The 22238-nt window shown below is 34.0% G+C and overlaps 1 protein-coding gene and 1 pseudogene across 1 annotated transcript; both read left to right on the plus strand.

Annotated features, from left to right (window-relative positions):
- Positions 1–3385, plus strand: part of LOC107865083 — a 61535-nt pseudogene extending 58150 nt beyond the window's left edge.
- A 5031-nt stretch (positions 3386–8416) lies between these two features.
- On the plus strand, positions 8417–9086 carry LOC107865082 (isoflavone-7-O-methyltransferase 9-like). The gene is made up of 2 exons (XM_016711437.1): positions 8417–8539; positions 8802–9086. Exons 1-2 carry the CDS (start codon positions 8417–8419, stop codon positions 9084–9086), a joined length of 408 nt encoding a protein of 135 aa, XP_016566923.1.
- Positions 9087–22238: the final 13152 nt, after the last annotated feature.

Below are 22238 nucleotides of genomic sequence, written 5' to 3' on the forward strand. Positions count from 1 at the left end.
ATGTATATGTATATGTATATGTATATGTATATGTATATGTATATGTATATGTATATATATATATATATATAGTTTAGGAAACGCGCTCCGCGCGTGTACCACACTTTCATGAGTTCAATTTTATAAAATCACTTACACATTAAATTTTTAATTTTAATGCACTATCACTCAATACACAGTATTTAGTTTATATGACTTAGACCAACGCATACACTATCAATCTTCATATTTACACAATATTCAAGAAACAGAACGAAAATGAAAAAACTCTAACCTTTTGATTAAAAATAAACAAATTGATGAAATAAAAAATAAATCTATGCAATAAAATGAAAGCTCATTTAGGATTAAGCTAATAAAAAATGGATATATAGAGAAAGAATTAGGGTTATTCCCAAAAATAGACCCAAATTAAGGTGACTTCAAAATTTTAGCTCCAAATAAAAAGCCTTTGTTAAAATAGCCTTAACTTGTTAACTCATATTTTTTGGACGAAATTACCCCTACTCCAATATATTCATTGTTAAATCTCTTTCTTCCGCTCTTTCTTCCAAATTTGCAAAATCAACTTTCTAACAAATTCGCAGAATTGACTTTAGCCGTAAGGTTTCTTCAGGTATGAATTTCATCATCAAAATTCATTGTGGTAATTTTAGCTTATTAATGCATTGCGGTAAATTTTAGCTCGTTATATAATTAACATATTGATTTGATTTTTGGGGAGGTGAACACAAGCTGAAGTTGGGCTATGCTGTTGTTGTAGTAATATATTTCCATTAAGGAATTGTGTCGAACATATTTTGAAGAGTTTGTTACTGTAGTTATAATTGTGTTTGAGTAGTTGCGGGGGGTCGGTCTTGGAGGGAAAGCCCGTTAATATGAGATTTAACATTGATCGCAACATTTTTTGGTAAGGCCAAACGAATAAGGTCAAGGTGGTACAAGAAATTAGTTCCAAAGTATTTCAAACTAGTGGTATAATTAGCATTTGAAGATGATGAGGTATTATGTCGAACAGGTTGTGGGAAGTTTGTTATTGCGATTATAATTATATTTGATTAGTTGCGGGGGTTTGATCTTGGATAGAAAGGCTGTTAATATAGGAGTTAACATTGATTGAAATTTTTTTTAGGGAAGGCCAAATATATAAGGTCAAGGTGGTACAAAAATAAGTTTGATTATTTCTATAGCTTGAACACAAACTACAAAGCTACCTTGCTTGCAAACTTCTCTGGTTGGCTCAATTTGTTGAACAGTCTTGCATTTCTCTCATGCCAAAATGCATATATAAGAATCAGTTTATACACCCACCCAAAAGAAAATATTGTCATCGGCACGGTGGGAAGCCTGTCACAAAGTTCTGCACCGAAGGACAATAGTATAGTTTTTGTGTAGTGATCTCTAGCGATGTACAGAGGTGGTAACTAATGGGATCCTTCTACGTGAAAGGAGAAGGAAGCATTATGCATCTATTACCTAAATAATTCATTCCATCACTTGGACTGTTATCAAAATATGCTATATAAGCTAGACAACTTGACTCTCATATGGAAGTTCATATGTACTCCCTCAATCCTTGAAGATAATATGAATTTCTTATCCACCTAAATATATTTTGTTCAGGGTGTAACCTTAGTAGGAACTGAGAAAGAAACTGGTGATAGACATCCCAAAATAGGTCAAGGTGCACTTATTGGAGGTAGTGTAACTATACTTGGAAATATAAAAGTAGGGAAAGATGCAATAGTTAGTGCAGATTCTCTTGTAATGAAGGATGTTCCTCTTCACAAGTTGAGTACTATATATTTCAAACTTCTGGTTTATCTATAAAGGAGTTCTGATACTACATGGAATACTGGTTGTGATATGCCTTTCTTTTGGTTTACAGTATGGTGACAGGAATACCAGCAAAGGTGATTGGTTATGTAGATGATCAAGATCCATCTTTAAATATGAAGCATGGTATGTTTTGCTTTAGTAGCAGTATAGTCTTTTCTTTTGAAACTGGCTCTATTGCATTTAGTTTTGTTATGATATAATGTTATATATGCATGTATACCGAAGTAAAAACTGGTTTGTTTGTGAAGAAGAGGAAAAAAGAAATGTTGAACTCTCTTGCAATAGTTAGCTTTTTTGTATTTACTCAAGGAATGAGAAGAAACAATAGGATAGATCTTTATTAGGTTGTTTTGCATATTGAAGGATTCTAAAAGGGAGGATTCTGACTATGAAAAAGTTTTTCTTGGAATATCTGATTGGAGTTGCTTTGTTTAAATTACATATGCTTGTCCACATGAATATGGAGAACAATAAGGAGGAGAAAAGAGATTAAACATTTAATCCCTTTCCTAGAAAGGTAGAGAAATATTCGATTAGAGCCCATTTTAGTTTTAAGTGAGCAAAACAACATAGGTTTGGAAATACGTGGGAGGTAGGAATGCTCTAGAGTAGCTATTGAACAGATTGATGTTATCCTTTTTACTATAAAGAAACAGAAAAAATGTCAAAACATGAGGAAGTCAGAAGATCTCGTGAATTAAAACAAATGGGATCCTAGATGAATGTTTTAAACATAAACATAAAGGTGGAATATGATTGAAAGTGAAAAGAAAACGAAAGGTAATGGCTTTACAACATCAAATTATGGTGATGTTTAGTAAAGTTGAAGTAAAAGTCATTATGAGAAGAATTTTTTCCTACAATTGTTTCTAATTTCTTTGAATAAGTAAGAGTTGACATATTAGACCAGTAAATTCTCACTAGTCTAATATCCTGGTGGCTCATACGGACTGTTATACTGAAAATTTCACATTCCTTTGTAGTATACAGCGATTTGCAAAAAAATATAAATTTTGTTGTATAACTATTTGATTGCATGAGCTACCAATAGTAAACTTATTGGATTCGCCATACCTTTTGCTTAGAAGTTAACTGCTCATTGCTTAGAAGTCAAATGCTAGCAAGGATTTTTTTCAAAAAGTAGCCATTATATGCAAGCAAGCAAGATCCAATGGTGAGATTTCATTATGCAATATGTTGTTTATATTAGGGATGTATTTTTTTAAGAAACCAATAGTCATCCAGTTGGACTTGAGCTTTGCTCTTTCATCGGCTTCTGCCTGGAAGCGAGCCACATTCAAATTAATAATAACGATGTTTTTGATACTCCAATTGGGGTAATTCATAAGTATATCCTAGTTTCTTTGTTGTTCTGAAACTCCAGTAGTTTAATCTATTGAAAAAGTTTTGATCTTTGCCACTTTTAGCTGTCATGAATGCTCAACTTTGCCACGTACTAGTAGCATCATATTTCTGGTTAGTCATCTGATTCTAGTGTAGAACTTATTGTTCTCTGTGTCTCTTCTTGACAGGATCAGTTGCTTAACAGATAATGGCTCAACATTAGAGATTAATAAAGAGACATCTTCATTTCACTAACCCCAATTCACTTCAACGTGTGAAAATAATTTTAATATTTTCACCATCTTTAATGCTATAGGATTTCTGAACATAGAAAAATAAAGTTCCTTTATAGATTGATCATCATTCAATCGACGTGTAATGACATGTAATTAGAGTTGATCTAAATTATGTATTTCTTTCTCCAGGAGATTTGTCAGTTTGTAAATTAGACTCCATAATTCTGTAAGATTGTTTGAATTAGTCCTACAATGAAATAATAGGGCAGTGTTGATTAATGTTGAATGTGCCAGAGATACTTGCTCATTGGTATGTTTTACAACATTTTGTATGTCAAGTATTGACCAGTCTGAAATATGCCTAGTCTAACTAAGCTCTATGCAATACTCCTGAAACCATGCAACATATCTTTCTTTAATGTCCTAGCGTCTAAAAGTTCTGAAATCAAATGCACCTTCTCCCACATATCCAGTCAATCGCGACCTCTGACCGCGCAGACTGGTCATAAATGTGTAGCAAAATCCATGCACCTCTAGTAAATAATTTAATAGCTTGGAAAGATGTCTTTCCCTTTTATATGTGGAATATATGGCTCATTAGAAACCACAACCTTTACAACAACTCAAAAATTAATATTTCTCTTTCCACCCCACTTGCACAAGTTGTGGAATTCATCTTCCTGGCTACGAACCCTCCTCATGTAGGCCCAAAACGTCACACAACTTGAAAAACCCCTTATAAAGGTCTAAACCTAAATTTTGATGGTTCATATAATCACTTAACTAAGGTTGGGGGTATTGGGGGGGGGGGGGGTTTCGTGACTCACTTGGATCTTGGGTGAATGGTTAGAGCGCTAGAATTAATGTCCATTCACCTCTAGAAGCCGAATGCCCAGTTTATTCTTTGGCCTTATTATTGCTACTAATATGCAGGTCTCTTATCTGGAAATTTACATGGATTCCCTAGAGGTAATCAACTCTTTGGATCTACTCACACAAACTAACAATAACTTAACCCTCTCTTGTAGGGATCTTCTCCTCAGTCTGAGGAGCCTAATGATGTTGCATGAATCTAGGAGACACAACAGTGTAGCTGATAAGCTTGCGAAGCATGGGCAGAAGTTGACTCCAAGTAGTTGTTTTAAAGTATGAACTGAACCATCAAATTTTATCAACTTTTTAATGAACGAAGACAGTGAAGGGGGAATCTCGAAAATAAACCCAAATCAGGGTGGCTTTCAAATTTTAACCCCAAATAAAAATATTTTATAGCTTTATAAAATGTGTCATAAATCTGTAGCTTAAGCTTTGAGATAAATAAAATTTTAGTTTTGTGAAATGTGTCATAAATTCGAAGCTCAAGCTTTGAAATAAAAAAATTTTTTAGCTTAAAGAAATTTATCGTAAATTTGAAGCTCAAACTTCGAAATAAAAATTTTTTGTAGCTTTATGAAATTTATCGTAAATTCAAAGCTCAAGCTTTGCAAAGGGTAAATATATTTCTAACTTTATTTTTTTGGTACAAAATGTACTATAATCTGCCGCTTTCGAGCTTTGAGATGAAATTGTCTTGCCTTTAACTTTGTGCGGAGGGTAAATGTATTTTTAAATATTTTTTTGGTACAAAAATGTATTTTTAACTTAAACTTGGTGCAAATAAATTATGTCATTTAAAAAATAATTAATTTTTAATAAAATAATATATCTTAAATTGTGCCTCATAGGCAAACGTTAACACTATTAATCTATATTAAATTAGCTAATATTCTTCAAAAGGAAAACTTTTACCCAATAAAATAAGTTATGTCACGCGGGTAAGAGTAGACATTATTAGTTTGTATCGACATAATTTAATAATGTCTAACTTATGATGTCTAGTTTTATAATGTTTAACACAGATTCCACTCAAATAAAAGTTGTGCCCTATGGGCAAGAGTTGACTTTTCCGTAATTAAGGTTGTAATGATTTGGCAAATGATCTATAACTCTTTCCCTAGAGGCAAGACTTTTAAATCAAAAAAGAACATGTTGTGCCCCATGGGAAAGAGTTGACTTTGCCTTAAGTCTGTAATAATTTGACAAATGATTTATAACTCTTGCCCTAGAGGCAAGACTTTTAAATCACAAAAGAACAAGTTGTGCCCCGTGGGAAAGATTTGACTCTGCCTTAAGTATGTAATGATTTGGTAGATAATCTATGACTCTTGCCCTAAAGGCAACACTTTTAAATCACAAAAGAACAAGTTGTGCCCCATAGGCAAGAGTTGACTTTGTCTTAAGTCTGTAATGATTTGAAAAATGATCTATAAATCTTGCTCTAGAGGCAAGACTTTTAAATCACAAAAGAACAAATTGTTCCCCATAGGCAAGAGACTTTGCCTTAAGTCTGTAATAATTTGGCAGATGATCTACAGCTCTTGCCCTAGAGGCAAGACTTTTAAATCACAAAAGAACAAGTTGTGCCTCATGGGCAAGAGTTGACTTTGCATTAAGTCTGTAATGATTTGACAAATGATCTATAACTCTTTCCCTAGAGGCAAGACTTTTAAATCACAAAAGAACAAATTGTGCCCCATGGACAAGAGTTGACTTTGTCTTAAGTCTGTAATAATTTTGCAGAAGATCTATAATTCTTGCCTTAGAGGCAAGACTTTTAAATCACAAAAGAACAAGTTGTACCCCATGGGTAAGAGTTAACTTTGCCTTAAGTCTGTAATGATTTGGTAGATGATCTATAACTCTTGCCCTAGAGGCAAGACTTTCAAATCACAAAAGAACAAGTTGTGCCTCATGGGCAAGATTTGACACTAGCATAGCTTGTTTTTATTTGGCAAATGATATATAATTCCTTTCCTAAAGGCAAGACATTAGATCGAGGACTTCAAAAGGAACATTATACAATTCTCGACTTAGACGCATAATGTGCAGTAATTGTTGACTTAGATATAAACATAACACAAGGCTTATAAAAACTAACAAATACTTAAATGGCTAATAATTTATGTTATTTCACAAAATCTAACTTATTGAGTATTATATAACTATTTCCTTTGGGGGAAAATGTAGTTCAAAATTTTTCAAAAAATTAATATATATAAAACAATTTACACCATTTCACTATGTCTAACTAATGAGATACTCTAACTAAGTTGATAACTCAAAAAAAAAGAATATATTATGACATTTATATAACTTTAAAAAAATAAACTCACAAGTAAAAAAGACCAAGATCAAAAATTTGATACTAAAGTCGAAAGAGAAAGTAGTAAACTAATAAGAAAAATAAAACAAGAAAAAATAATGCAACAATTTACAAAAGGATAAGCAGAAACTGTGGCAAATTAGTTGAAAGTAAACACCGTCAATTACAACTTGAGTGACTATCTTTAAACATCATAAAAAAATAAAAGACAAACTTAAATCCTCTTAAGAATTTTCCACGTCTTCAATCGTACAAAATTCTTCTTTTATAGAAATATGATCAGAAACATCGGGTGGCGTTGGAGTTATTAGAGTAAAACTAGTACCATAATATTTATCTGATACTTTGCACTGCTTTCTTTTCCTAGAAAGCAAGTCATCAGGAGGTGCTGAAAGATCAATTTCTCCACTTTGAAGCTTGGCACAAGTCTGGGATCCAGTTTCAAACTTGACTTCATCTTCAAGAATAGGCATATTTTGTTCCTTTATTTCATTCACCCCCTTGAAATTCGTAATTCCCACTCCTCGCTCATCACATGGTTTATGTAATCCCTGAATAAGCTCCACAATAGAATCACACTTGGATTCTAGAGACTATATCAAAAAAAATTAATAACATTAACAACACAATTATTGATATAATGATGTTGTTTCTATTGAGTAAAAAATCTAATGTGAAAATTACTGTAATACAGCTTATAATCCCATCTAAAGAAGTATCAAGATGAGTCTTAATAGAAGATGTCACTCTCTGCGTGAAAATTGCAAATAAAAAAAGAAAGATTACTAAAGCAAGTTACAAACTCAACATTGAATTATGATTTAACGGTAAAATAATAAATTCTCATGGTTTTGATATCATTGAATCATCATGGATCAATTCACCAAATTTGCCTATTTTTTCATATTTAGATTTCTTAACTGTAGAGAGATTGTCACATATCTATATTTGAGAGGTGGTTCACCTGCACAGAGTTCCCACATCCATTATTTTAGATGGAGGTTCTCAATTTACTTCTAGCTTCTAGATGACATTTTAGGAGGAGTTGGGTGCCTAAGTTGACTTTAGCACCGCCTTTTATCTCCAGATTGATAGGCAGTCAGAGCAAACTTTTAAAGTTTTAAAGGATATGGTTTGTGCTTATGTCTTGAATTTTGGAGGTTAGGGGGATAAATTTTTAGCCTTGGTGGATTTGGGGCATAATAACAACTTTCATTTGACTATTCAGATGGCCTCATTTTAGGCATTGTATGGTAAGTGAAGTTGGTGTCTGATTGTTTGGTTTGATCCCTCAACATTAATATAAGCACATGATATAGAAAGAATGTAAGCACCCATACCATGTAAGCACCATCCCTCAATATTAATGTAAGCACCCATACCATGTTACGATAATGTATATGTATAGAAAGAATGTTCTGATTTTGCAAACAAATTTTGCACGGTATGCCTTTTTCATCTTTGAAACTAAGGCAGTAACCTGCTTGCTACAGTACATACATAAGTAAGACGACTTTATAGTATAGTTTACTGACAATATATATGACTTATATTATTTCATTAATATCCAAGCATCAGAATCAAATAACTAAGAAAAAGGGTGGGTGGTGTGTCATGTCTTCAAGAAGAAGAATTACCATAAGTCTTTTGAGAGTCCTCAGAACTCATCAGCAGCACTTACAATTATTCAGAAACCAAACAACGATGGTGTTCTTGATCAAATACTAATGTACATGGGAAAGTCGTCATGCAAACAACAAGACTTTGAAAACAAACACAACAACCTCTATTCCACATGAAATACACTGTTCTTGATCTTCCACATGTTGTTGCAAACATGCCACAGACTGAAAATTTAAGCTTTGTAGGAGGGGATATGGTTCAGTCTATTCCCCATGCTGATGCTATTTTGCTTAAGGTATGCACAAAAGTTTTATTCTTAACATATCCTTTAAAGTTCTATTTTGCTTCATGCTAAAGGTATTCAAAATAGAAAAAGTAAACACATGAAAAAGCTAACGTGATTCAACATCTACTATATAGAAATAAAATACGATTTTGAACTTGTATATATAGTGTAATTTTCTAATGAAATCTTTCAGCGCTGAGTATTTCTAGTTTGTATATTAAAGGCTGCAGGTCACTGATTATGATGTTTGAGAAAACACGACTTCTTACAGCTAGTTATGCATAATTGGAGCAACGAAGATTGTGTAAAGCTATTGCAGAGATGTAGAGAAGCTAGCACGTATAACGATGAAGGAAGAAAAGGGAAGATCCTTATCATTGACATAGTATTGAATAGAGATGAAGATGAAGCAAACATGACTGAAGTGAAGATCCTTTTTGATGTACTGATGATGGTGCTTCTTGCCGGGGGGAGGCAGAGAACTGAGAAAGAATGGGAAAGACTATTCCTTGAGTCTGGCTTCGTGAGCTACAAGATTATTCTTTTCTTTGCCTAAGATCCCTCATTCAAGTTTTCCCTTAAAAATTATACACTCATGGGTCGTTTAGTAGGGTGCACTAGTAATGTTGACATTATCTTTTATTGACGGTTTGATTTTTGATATTTAACGAATAGGTTGTGTTAGAATAAGAATAGTACTTAATAGGGCTTATTTGAATAAGAATAGTACTCCTGTTGTTAATGTCGTGATTATTATGTATAAAACTAGTAGGAGCACTAAATATGTCGTATAATTACATATACTACTTATACATAGGATTAAATAAGTAGAAACGATTAAGTCTTTTCTATCAAATGATTGACTTTAATAGAAATTCATAAAGTCTTTAATTAAAAACTGAAATACCGAAAGCAATTGCAATGGGATAACAAATCAAAACAACAATCTGCATTTCAACAACAACAAAAAATCCAGTGTAATCCCACAAGTGCGAAAATCAAAACAAAATTGTGCATTTCATCAAAAGGAATCGAACCATCATCTAAGAGGAAAAATAAAGATATCCACATTGTAAAGGCCTATTACAATACCTCCAACTTGACACAATAGAAATTACATAGTACTGGTAGAAGTTATCAACAATCTCAAATCTAGGAGCGCAAAACTTTTTTGGTTCAATTGGCGATAGGGTATTACAAGATGGGAAACCAAACCCTCACCAACAAGGTGAAAGTTTCGCCAACCAACCAATTGAGCTGCTAAGGTTTCATGCCAGCACAAAGTTTAGGTAAACCAACTAAGCTACTGAGATTTCCCAATAGCACAAAGTTCAAATAGTCAATCAACCGAGCTACTAAGATTTTCTAGTAACATAAAACTTTTAATTTCAATCAAGATTTATTATTTCCATGAAATCAAGAATGTGGGGTTATTCAAAATTCACTTAGTAGAACACAACTAACAAAATTAAAACTTCTTAACTATACAACCACCAATCTGACATCCCTAAACATAACTCCCAAAAATACAACAACTTTGTATTATGAGCTAAAACCTTAAACGTAAACAACAAAAAGAGATTCAAACACCCAATTCAAAAATAATACAAAAAAAAACAAGATAAATTACATGTAAATGATAAACTGAATTTAGCAGAAACTTTGTATTATCATTTTTGTATTTGTATTTAATAAATATATAAAGACTCAAATTAGGAGGTTTTTTCCTTCTAGATTGAAAATTAGCTAAATTACAATTCTAAATATAATAAAAGCAATTAAATAAAAATATTTTTTGGACACTTATTTAATTTATATTAGAATACCACTATTATGAAAGGAAAAAACACTAAAAAAAAAAAAAGGATTCCTCTAGATTAAAAAGGACAACTTTTATTTTTCCTTTTCCAAATATAGATATTTTCATGTAGATTTTGTTGGAACCTAGATAATTTTTAGGCCTCCTAGTGTAATTTGACTTTTTTATGCGATAATATTTTTTTATTTTTGGACACTTGAAATATTACAAAAATACCTCAATAATAATTTTAGAAAAAGTTAATGAAACTTTTGTTATTATAGAGTATTTTAATGAAGGGTAAAAAGTTCAAATCACCTTTTAAAGGGACTTCACAGTTTTAATATATATATATATATATATATATATATATATATATATATATATATATGTATACACACACACTAGTTTAGGTGTATGCGCTTTGCGCGTGTACCTTACTGTAATGAGTTTAAACAATACACTAAATAGGATATTTGTTTAAATAATAAAGATGAATGTAATAATTAAATTTAATATCTTTTGAGTATGTAAAGATGGAGATTTATTTATTAAATCTAATCTTTACCAAACAATTTTCTCAAAATCGTCTGACACTTATCTACCACCTGTAAACAATAACAAAATAATACGATAATAGAGATATCAAAATAATACAACTAAACCTAACCTTTACAAGAAAAAATTCTCAAAGCCGACCAACATTTATCTATCAGCTGTAAACTGCAACAAAATAATATGATAAAAGTGATATCAAAACAATACAATTAAACTTAAATTTTTACACATAAAAATTGAGCTGACTCATATTCATCTAGCATCTGTAAATTAAAATAAAGTAATAAGATAATAAAGATATCAAAACAATACGATTAAACATAATTTTTACTCAAGAAATTCTTCAAGGTCAACCGACATTCATCGACCTGTAAACTATAAAAAAAAAAATTATAATAGTGATCACAAAGCTTTGATTTTGATCCAACTAATTCTTGTCTGGACAAAAGTTTTGACCCTAAAGAATGATTTTGAATGAAAACAAAAAAGATATATATATATATATATATATATATATATATATATATATATATATACATACATGTTGAATTTAATTATAGTGACAAAAACAGTGAAGAAGTTGAGGGTTAGAAAATCAAGCATCCGTCAATCTAGACATGCAATCGAATCAAGTTAGATGGGTATCAATCATATTCTCCCAATAGGCAAATCAATTTATTTTCTAGTTTAACGTACATTTCAATATTTATAGAAGTATCTCCTCAATAGATTCTTATTTTAGTAGTATTTTTCTAATTAAACAGTAGAAAAAATATTAATTAATTCTCCTACCATATATTTTAGGAGTCTCAAATATTTTAGGAAGTCTAGTAGAAAGAAAAATATTAACTAATTCTACTACCATATATTTTAGGAGTCTCATATATTTTAGGAAGTCTAGTCAATATAATAAAAAATAATTAAATAATAAATTTAAAAAATAGTGAAAAGATAGTTAGCTAAAGAAGAATCTTTTAATGAAGGGGAAAAAGTTCAAATCACTTTTCTACTTTTAATATATATTAGATATGTATGTATAGGCATATATATATATATATATATATATAAGACTTCCTAAAATATATGAGACTCCTAAAATATAATGAGACTCCTAAAATATATAATAAAAACATACACAATGAATATATAGAAACTAACATAAGTTAAGGAAACTAACAAAAATATGAAAGATGCGTCTGTGAATGCAATGGAATGCAATGTGGATAGGATGAATGTTGAAAGTCATCGTATGACTTTTTGTACACACACTGAGCTCGTAGCTACCAGGTAGGACCAATGGGGGTGGGGGGGTTCGCAACCCATATACTATATTTCAAACTAACCTTGCCGACAGTGGCCTCGACCAAGGATTTTTTAAAAGTGACTCATTTTCTTTCAAAATAGTGTTTCTCAATGGTACCAGTATCTCATATATGTATATTTATGGAATGAGGATGTAATGCTCATAATCAACACAATATGATACTATCCAATCCATCCAACACGTATAAATATAAGTGACCCCATAATCAACTTAATATGTCTACAATCCACGATCATCAACTCCAGTTAGGCACCATCAGAATAAATATGCATGTACGACATTATTTACATTATATCAACCCCTAATTTGGTTATTTCTATCATGATGAAGCCAACCAATGCTGAAGTAAGGCCTATATTAGCAAAACAAGCTCCCAGATAAGCATTATATCTAGAATGAAGGCATATAAATATACAAATAAGGCTAATGATATCAAATAAAGCCCCCATATAGGCAACAAACAATATCAGATATCACGAGTCAACAACAACAAAATATAAGCCCCTACACGGGCGCACAAAAGTGATAATGATCTCGAAATATGATCCCCTTAGCTATTTTTCCTAGCCCATAGCATGATTTACTTGTATATTAAATACCCAACTCAATATAAAAGAAGTTAAGCCATAACCTATCTCGAAATGTTAAAATTTCAGTCTAAGTGCTTCAGCATGGAGCCTTTCCTATAAACAGCCTCAAAATCAACTACAACATTCAATTATAGCATCTACGTATTTAAAAAACTAATGATAATCATATTGCCCATATTTAGATCGGGTTCAAAAAGAACTTGAAAAACAATTTCAAAAATAAATGAGGTAAAATCGTAATTTTATTTTAAAACACATTTCCCAAGGCTATTGAGTCTATAGTATAAAACCTATATGAAAACGAGTTTAAAATGAGGTCCAAATTAAAGAAAAATCCTTTTTAAACTTTACTAGTAAAACCTCCAAATTTTTAATTTTGAAATCATGATTTAAAGGTGTTTTTAATATATATATATATATATATATATATATAAATATATATAATCAATGAAAAGTAATGGGAACAAGGTTTTGGATCTTATCAATGAACAGATGGTTAAGAAATTCTCAAGAATCACCCAAACCTGAAGCTCAAAGGTCTAAAAATGGAGGAGAACACAAAGATGATGCTTTTATGTTGTTCAGTGAACATTGCCTCGCGATCGTGAACCCTCTTCTCGCAATCACAAGGTTCAACGTTGATCGATAATTAAGCTTGTCATCTTGGTCATGTAGCTGGGCCTCGCGATTACGATGAGTCAACCCAACCGGATCCATTGATTAACCCATCGCGATCATGGTATCGCCACCATGTGATCACAATAATTTTGTCATCGAGGCCCGCGATCGTGACACGTGTCCATGCGATTATGATGGAGGACCTGATGTATCAAAAAATTCAGCACCAATAGATTTTCCAAGTGAAGAAATGTCTCCGGATGTATACTCAAAATTCATTTAGGACCCAACTAAAATAAACCATAGATGCTACTAGACTAATATCGATATTTGGACTTAGTAGCAATATCTGATTTTTGAAAAAAAATATTATTTTCACAAAATATTATTTTCACAAAATATACTTCCGGAGACCCATTTTCACTTTTTTTCAAACAAAGATTTGAAATGAGATATAAAGGCCTAATACCCGAATCAACCATGCTACTAATCCAAATTTTATAATTCGGATCTACTAGTGAAATCTAAATTTCCATCTGACACTCAGAACAATAAATTTTGACCAATGTCACTATATGATTTCTCAAGCCTCAAATACCATAAACTAACAGAAATCATTCTCGATCGCACCGGGAACCATGTCAACCATCCCCAAACTCCAAAATCAATATGTAGCAACTATGAAAAAGGACAAAATGGTCAAAACACATAAATATGAAAATTCACAAATTCAGGTCATTACAGCATCCACCACTAAAACTCTAGTTTATCCTCAAACTAAAAGGAAAAAATACCTAAATTGATAAAAAAACTAAGGGTAACTACTACGCATGTCGGTATCGACCTCCCAAGTATCCTTCTCAATAGGTCGGTATCTCCACTAAACCTTAACAACAGAAATATCTCTAGAACATAATTGTCTAATATCTCTGCTAAAATTAACACTAGCTCCTTTGCAAAGGTCAACTTCTCATCTAACTGAAATGAGTCCTAAAGAAGCACATGAGTCTCATCGAAATATAGCCTTGAAGCATTTATACATGAAAAGTTGGATGAAAGACTAAAAAGTATGAAGGTAAGGCCAACTTATAAGCAACTTATTTAAATGTAATCAAAAATTCCAATATACCTGGGACTAAGCTTGCCCCTCTTCCCAAACCTCATCACATTCATCATAGGTGAGACATGCAGGAAGACTCGATAATCGATTCCAAACTTCAAGGAACAATACCTACAATTCGAATAAATCTTTTACCTACTCTAGGCTACCTAAATCCTATCTAAAGACTCACAAAGCAAGTTGGCAACACGGGGTCTAACCTATGAGATCTTTAACTAACCAATAGAAGATCGATAACGCCTACCATACAAGACCTCAAAAACGGTAATCCCAATACTTGAAAGATAGATATTATTATAAGCAAACTCCGCCAAAGACAAATGTTGATTCCACTGGACTCCAAAGTCTATACACATGCATGGAGTATATTCTCGAAAACCTAAATAGTCTGCTTCGACTGGCCGTTAGTATGGGGGTGGAAGGTTGTTCTAAGGTCAACTTGAGTATCCGAATTCTCCTGAAAGGTCCTCCAGAATATAGAAGTGAATACTGAGCCTCTGTTTGAAATAATAGACACAAGTACTCCATGAAAATAAACTATCTCACAAACATAGATACAGTCCAACCTCTCGGCACTGGAGAAAATCTGAATACACATGGAAATGGGTTAATTTGGTCAACTGATTCATAATGACCCAAATACTATTAAAAACACAAGCAGTACGGGGCAAACCACTCATGAAGTCCATAGTGATCTGCTCTCTTCCATTAATGAATAGGTAATCTCTGAAACAAACCACCCAGTCTTAGATGTTCGGCCTTCACCTACTAACAAAACAAGCAATGAGCTATAAAATTTACCATAACCCCTCTTTATACCACCCCTCTAGTAAAGCTACTTTAAATTATGATACATCTTGGTCACACCTAGATAGATAAAATATCTGAAATAATGTACCTCCTCCAAAATTAATCTCAACCATACACAAAGTCAGCTTCCAATGCAAAAAATCCATCGGAATCAAGAGCACCCTAGCCTCGTTAGTCAACACCTTATCTCAAATCACCCTAAGACCCTAATCATCAAACTGGTGAGCTTGAATCTACTTTATCAAAGAAGATCTAATTAATAATGGCTAAAACACACATAGGCATGGAAATATTAGCCTAACTGATATAAGAATAATCACGGAGATGAACTTATGAGAGTGTGCGTCGAACCCGAGACTCAAAGTGTGTAAGTGAAGTACAAAGGAACACCATATCACACACCAAGAACGGGAAATACACTATACTCCATAGGCACCTTTTGTCTTCCCTTCATTAAGGGCATTTGAGATATTTCACTTATGTTTGTAATAAGTCTATAAATAGACTAGTTTTAGGTCTTTAGTTCTTTAGTTGTTTATTGATATTGACAGTTGTGACACTTGAACCAAACTCTCTCTAGCATGAGGAGTGTAATACCATAGTTGTAGGGCTTGGAATAGCCACCAAACTAAAATGAGGGTGATGCTAGGTGGAATCACTAGTATTGCAAAACATTGTTAGAAACCTTGTTGCTTGAGTGGTCCACGCCCTCTTGTGTCATAGTAAGAGTGTTGGTGTTACCTTTACAATAGTTAAGGGTTTTAGTATTTAAGATACACCCAGGTTCTTAGTTCTTGTAAGTTTAATGTCTCACTATCTATCCCTTTCATTCTTGTAATTGCTTGTTGTTGTTCTAGTGAAAATCGTGGGTTGTTGTTACCTCTTGTTGCTATTATTGTTATATTGTGTTCATCACATGTTATCGCTACTGTTTTGGTGTAGAAATACACCTTGTGATCCCATTGGTGTTCTCGATTCTCTTGTGTTTTTGCTACTACTGAGAGAGTGTTCTTGTTGAGAGATTGAACCGAAACGTCATCATCAAGAAGAGAGATTGAACAACTCAAGTTTGAAAAACATCCTACTTCAACAACAATACGAGTTTAATTTGTGTGGTATTGTTGTTTGAGGTTCAAGACTTGAATGTTTGTTGGTGTTTTTGTGTATGACGTTTTGGGACTATTTTGTGTCCTTTGTTGGCTGTTTTGTGACATTGTGGACTGTTTTGGAGCAATGGAACCCGAGACCTCATCCCCTCAACCCATGGTGGACCACAATGCTACAAGTACCATTTTAGCCCTCCTTGATACTATGTCCCGTGACCTTGCTAGGGCGAATACGGGTCTTGAAAAAATTGGCTCGTAAGTGGTAACTATGAGTGAGAGTTTGAATCAAATGGAGAGTCAAAGGAACTCTCGTGCTTTTACTCCCGACACTTTACTTCAAATGACAAATCCTCCAAGACCATCACCTAATGCCGCAAGCCAAGCTCCAAATAGCCCTCAAAACCGAGACATAACTAGGCCCATTTCCCCATAATTCGATCAAGTCTAACAAGGCCTTGGACGCCAAATGCCTACACTAAAACCAAACCCTCCTATCCAAGATCCACTTAACCAAAGGCGTCAACTTTTACCAATTCAAATTCCTTCCGTCCAAGCTCCACAACCGAAGCTCCACTTCACTAAACCAACCCTCTTGACCGAAGCTCCACGCTACCAAAACCAATATGTCCATGTAAAGGAGAATGGTAGAAAGGAACATGAAGGATATGGGGTCTACGACAATATTTGTATGATAGTAGAAGACTTGAATCGGATGAGATTGAAGGTAAAGCTTAAGATGGAGAGGAAGCCAAGATTCAAAATGAAGATGTCGGACGAGATGTGTTGTTATTGAGCTTGCAGGTTCTCCATGTCTTGTGGACTTTTTTGAGTGGCTTCCTTTAAGTGGCCAATTGAACGAGGTGAATCCGCGAATTTGTGGGAAAATTTCTCTCAAGATGGAGAGGATGATACAAGAATAATCACGGAGATGAACGTATGAGAGTACGCGTCGAACCCGAGACTCGAAGTGTGCAAGTGAAGTGCAAAGGAAAACCATATCACACACCAAGAACGGGAAATCACTACACTCCATAGGCACTTTTTGTCTTCCTGTCATTAAGGGCATTTGAGATATTTCACTTATGTTTGTAATAAGTCTATAAATAGACTAGTTTTAGGTCTTTAGTTCTTTAGTTGTTTATTGATATTAAAAGTTGTGACACTTGAACCAAACTCTCTCTAGAATGAAGAGTATAATACCTTAGTTGTAGGGCTTGGAATAGCCACCAAACTAAAATGAGGGTGATGCTAGTGTGGAATCACTAGTATTGCAAAACATTGTTAGAAACCTTGTTGCTTGAGTGGTCCACGCACTCTTGTGTCATGGTAAGAGTGTTGGTGTTTCTTTTACAATAGTTAACTCTTTTAGTGTTTAAGATACACCTAGGTTCTTAGTTCTTGTAAGGTTAATGTCTCACTACCTATCCCTTTCATTCTTGTAATTGTTTGTTGTTGTTCTAGTGAAAATCATGGGTTGTTGTTATCTCTTGTTGTTGTTCTTGTTATGTTGTGTTCATCGCATGTTATTGCTACTGTTTTGGTGTAGAAATACACTTTGTGATCCCCTTGGTGTTCTCGGTTCTCTTGTGTTTTTGCTACTACCGAGAGAGTGTTCTTGTTGAGCTCTCGGTTTCTCTTGTGTTTGTGTCTTATTTCTGTATTGGGGGTTGGTTCCGCTATCACTAACCATCTAGTTATCTAAAGAATGAACCTCCAAGGTTAAAGGTCATTCTTGAGTTGAGAGATGAGCTAAATTCCTTATACTAGTCGACTTCGGCTTAAGGCATCCGCAAACACACTAGCCTTGCTCGAATGATACAAAAAAGTGAGGACATAATCCTTAATAAACTCAAGCCAACGTCGCTACCTCATATTAAGATATCTTTATTCGAAGAAGTATTGAAGTTTATGATGTTTTGAGAAAATCTCACAAGGAACTCCATACAAGTAATGAAAACACAACTTCAACACAAACACTACAGTTGCCAACTTCAAATCATAGGTAGGGTAATTTCTCTCGTGAAGCTCTGACCAACGAGAGGCATAAGTAATCACCTTACCCTCTTACATTAACATCATAGCCTAACCAATACTAAAAGTTCCACAAAATAAGGTAAAGCCCACATCTTTCTTAGGCAAAGTCAAGATAAAAGTTGAAGTCAACAACTTCTTGAGCTTTTAGAAGCTTCTCTCACACACATCTAACCAGTAAAATAAAACATTTTTCTTAGTCAACTTGGTCAAAAGAGCCATGATAGATTAGAAACCCTTTACAAACTGTTGATGGTAATCAACCAACCAATGAAACTTTGAATCTCGATAGGAGAAGTAGGTCTAGTCTAATCACGAATCGTCGCTATCTTAGACGAATTAACCATAATACTATCCTGTCACTATATAACCCAAGAAAGAGGTGAAATCCAACCAAAACTCACGCTTAGAAAACTGAGCATACAACTTCTTATCGCGCAACCTTTGAAGTACAATCCCCAAATGTTGTACATGACAACCTCACTCTTGGAATAGACCAAGATGTCGTCCATAAATATAATAAGTTTATATACGATCAAAATACCTAGTTCATCAACTCCATCAATATTTTTTGGGTATTGGACAACCCAAATAACATGACCAAAAACTCATAATGACCGTATAGAGTCCGAAAAGCCATCTTCAAAGCATCTAAATCCCTAATCTCCAGCTAATGATATCCAGATCTCAAATCAATAATTTTGAACATTGAAGCACCCTGAAGCTAGTCAAAAAGATCATCAATGCGAGGAAGATGATACTTGTTTTTAATCATCACTTTGTTCAACTACCTATAATCAATATACATACGCATAGAACCATCCTTTTTTTCATGAACAAGATAGAAGCACCCCAAGGAGATATACTAGGTTTGATGAACCCCTTACCTAACAAATCCTGCAACTGCTCCTTTAATCTCTTCAACTCGGTTGGTGCCATCTTATAGGGAGAAATAGATATAGTGTTGGTTTCTGGCTCCACATCAATAGCAAAATCAATGTTAAGATTCAAAGGCATACTAGATAAATCTATAGAAAACACATCTAAGAAATCGTGAACAACCCAAATAGAGCAGGTGATGCAACACTAGTATCAGGCTAAATAAGACAAACACCTCTCTCTATTATGTGATGAGCACGCCAAAAAAAATCAAATGAAGTGTACACTTCAAAGCTAACCTCGACACACCCAGCGTAGCTAAGGTTACAGTCTTAGCATAAAGGTCCAAAATAGCATGATAAGTAGCTAACCAATCCATCCCAAGTAACATCAAAATCAACTATATCTAGGACAATCAAGTCTACCTAAGTCTCACAGCCCGTAAGGATAACCACACAAGATTAGTATGCCTGATCACCACTAAAGAATCTCCTACGAGGACAGAAACGTGAATAAGCATAGCAAGAGGCTCACACACACCATCTAAACCATAAGAAAAATATCTAGACATACAAGAGAACATAGATTTAGGGTCAAAGAACACAAAATCAGATTTATTAAAAATATTTGGATGATACCTATAATAACTGCATCAGAACCCTCTACCTTAGTTCTCCAAAGTATAGCATCACACTGACCACATCCACTCCCAGACTAGGTAACCCCACGAACACCTCCACAAGCACTACTACCTTTACCTCTAGCACTACCTTTACCACTCTGTGAACCACCTCCGACTGCAGATATAAGAGTAGGGCAAAGTTGAAGATGAGAATCCTATCGAGTGTATCCATACAAATCCTGAGGGTAATCCCTTGTGTAATGTCCAACCTCATGACATACAAAATACTCGATTCTACTAGCATCATGCTGAGAGGTCCCAAAAAAACTAGAAAGACCGCTCTAGCCTGATGAACTGAGACTAGAACCTCCACTAATATGACCTGAAGCTTAACTACCTGAAACTACAGAACCTAAAGGTCTACCACCAAATCCTTGCAAAGCATCTTGAACCAGCCTACCATGATAACCATAGGAACCTCAACTGGAGAAATATCTACCTCAAAAGGTGTGTCTACTAAACTCACCCTGACGATGCACTTTCTTGGTGCCTTTAAGAGTATCCTAAATAATAGACTCAATCATCTCTAGAAAGAAGCCCCTGAAACTACCATCTGAGTTGTAGCCAACTGATAAGTATTATCTAACCCCGTCATAAAATTCTAAATCCTCTCAGACTCTATGGAGATGCTAGCAGTTGAATACCTATATAAAGTATAAAAATGAGCCTCATACTCAGCAATAGTCATGGACCACTACTCCAAGTAATCAAACTCATCACATATTTGATATCTCAAGATATACAGTACAAATCTCTCTAAGAAGCCTGGAAAAATTGAGTCCAAGTCATAGCAAGTAAAATCAAAGGTCTACAACTAGCAAATGACCACCACTAATCCCTAGCCACATCCGTTAATTGTTAGGTAGCATAAGTAAATCCATAAGACTCAAGGGATCAAAGATTATGTACCTTCTCCTGGCAATCAATTAAAAACTCATAGGCATTCTCACTAATAGCTCCTCTAAACTTGGGCATACACAAAAATATAAACCTCTTAAATCTATTCTAATCATCAGAAGATATAACTGTACACCAAAGCAATTAGAGAAATAGTAAGTCTGACAAGCAATAATCCACACATGGGGGTACCATAGATGATGGTTGTACCTCAAAAGTAGGAATACCATAAGCAAATACCAGCACTGACAGTGGAATATCACTCAAAGTCAAAGGAATACCAGATACACTAAATGGAACAACCTCCAAATAGCTCAAGAGACAAACAAAAAGACCCTGAAGTACAAGGGTATCAACTGAACCTGCTGGGACCTGAGCTGGCCCCGCATTCTCGGTTCGATAACCATCCCTGAAATATACAACCTAAGACTCGAAAGAGACCTCCTAAGAATATCCTCTAACTGGGGAATCTCCTCATGTCCATCCTCTACCTCTGGGCTATTTATGACCCCCGTCTCTACCTCTAGTCTGGGCTCCATCCTCGGGTGCTGGCTCAGTATCTATAGCCTCTCGAGATCTAGCCCTCACCATTTGCATAGAAAAGAGTGGAACACAACTTAGAACATTGGGGAAGAAAAACCCCCCATAAATAGGAATCAAAATATAAGTCTTTCTTACAAATATCTTATAGCCTCGTGAAGATAGATACGGATATCAACATACTAATTCATGAGAATCTACTAGACATCATGTTCTTACACTTATAAGACCGGCGAACTTGATTCCTCTAATATTAATTTGTCACATCCTAAAAATGGTTCAGGACTAAACTTATCACGACTCAGCCTTGATAAGTCAGCCAATTGACCAAACTAATAAAAACCCATAAAATTTACAATAACGTACACCATGGTGAAACTTCTAGGATAAAGTCAAGTCAAACACAAAAAACATAATTCAATGAGAAATTGAAATAAATATCATAAGTCCCCAAAATCTGGTGTCCTAGTGTTAAAGCATCTAATAAAATATCTAAAATCTAAAAATACAGATATGTCTCTAGTAACCAAAATAAAGACAAATAAGCCTAGATGAGGTCCAAATCAACCCCAAACACTTCAGCAAACCGGTACTTTGAAGTTTGGAAACTCCATACAAAATCAATCGCCACAAGAGATGCTCGTACTAAGATCTGTATCAAAATGACACAGTAAGGGTGAGTAAGGTCCATTGTACTCAGTAGGTATCACAAGTAAATTGAGAAAAGCAAAAAATAAGATAAATAAAATATACTA

This window comes from Capsicum annuum, chromosome 3, assembly GCF_002878395.1.
Source record: "Capsicum annuum cultivar UCD-10X-F1 chromosome 3, UCD10Xv1.1, whole genome shotgun sequence".
In the NCBI taxonomy this organism is placed as follows: domain Eukaryota; kingdom Viridiplantae; phylum Streptophyta; class Magnoliopsida; order Solanales; family Solanaceae; genus Capsicum; species Capsicum annuum.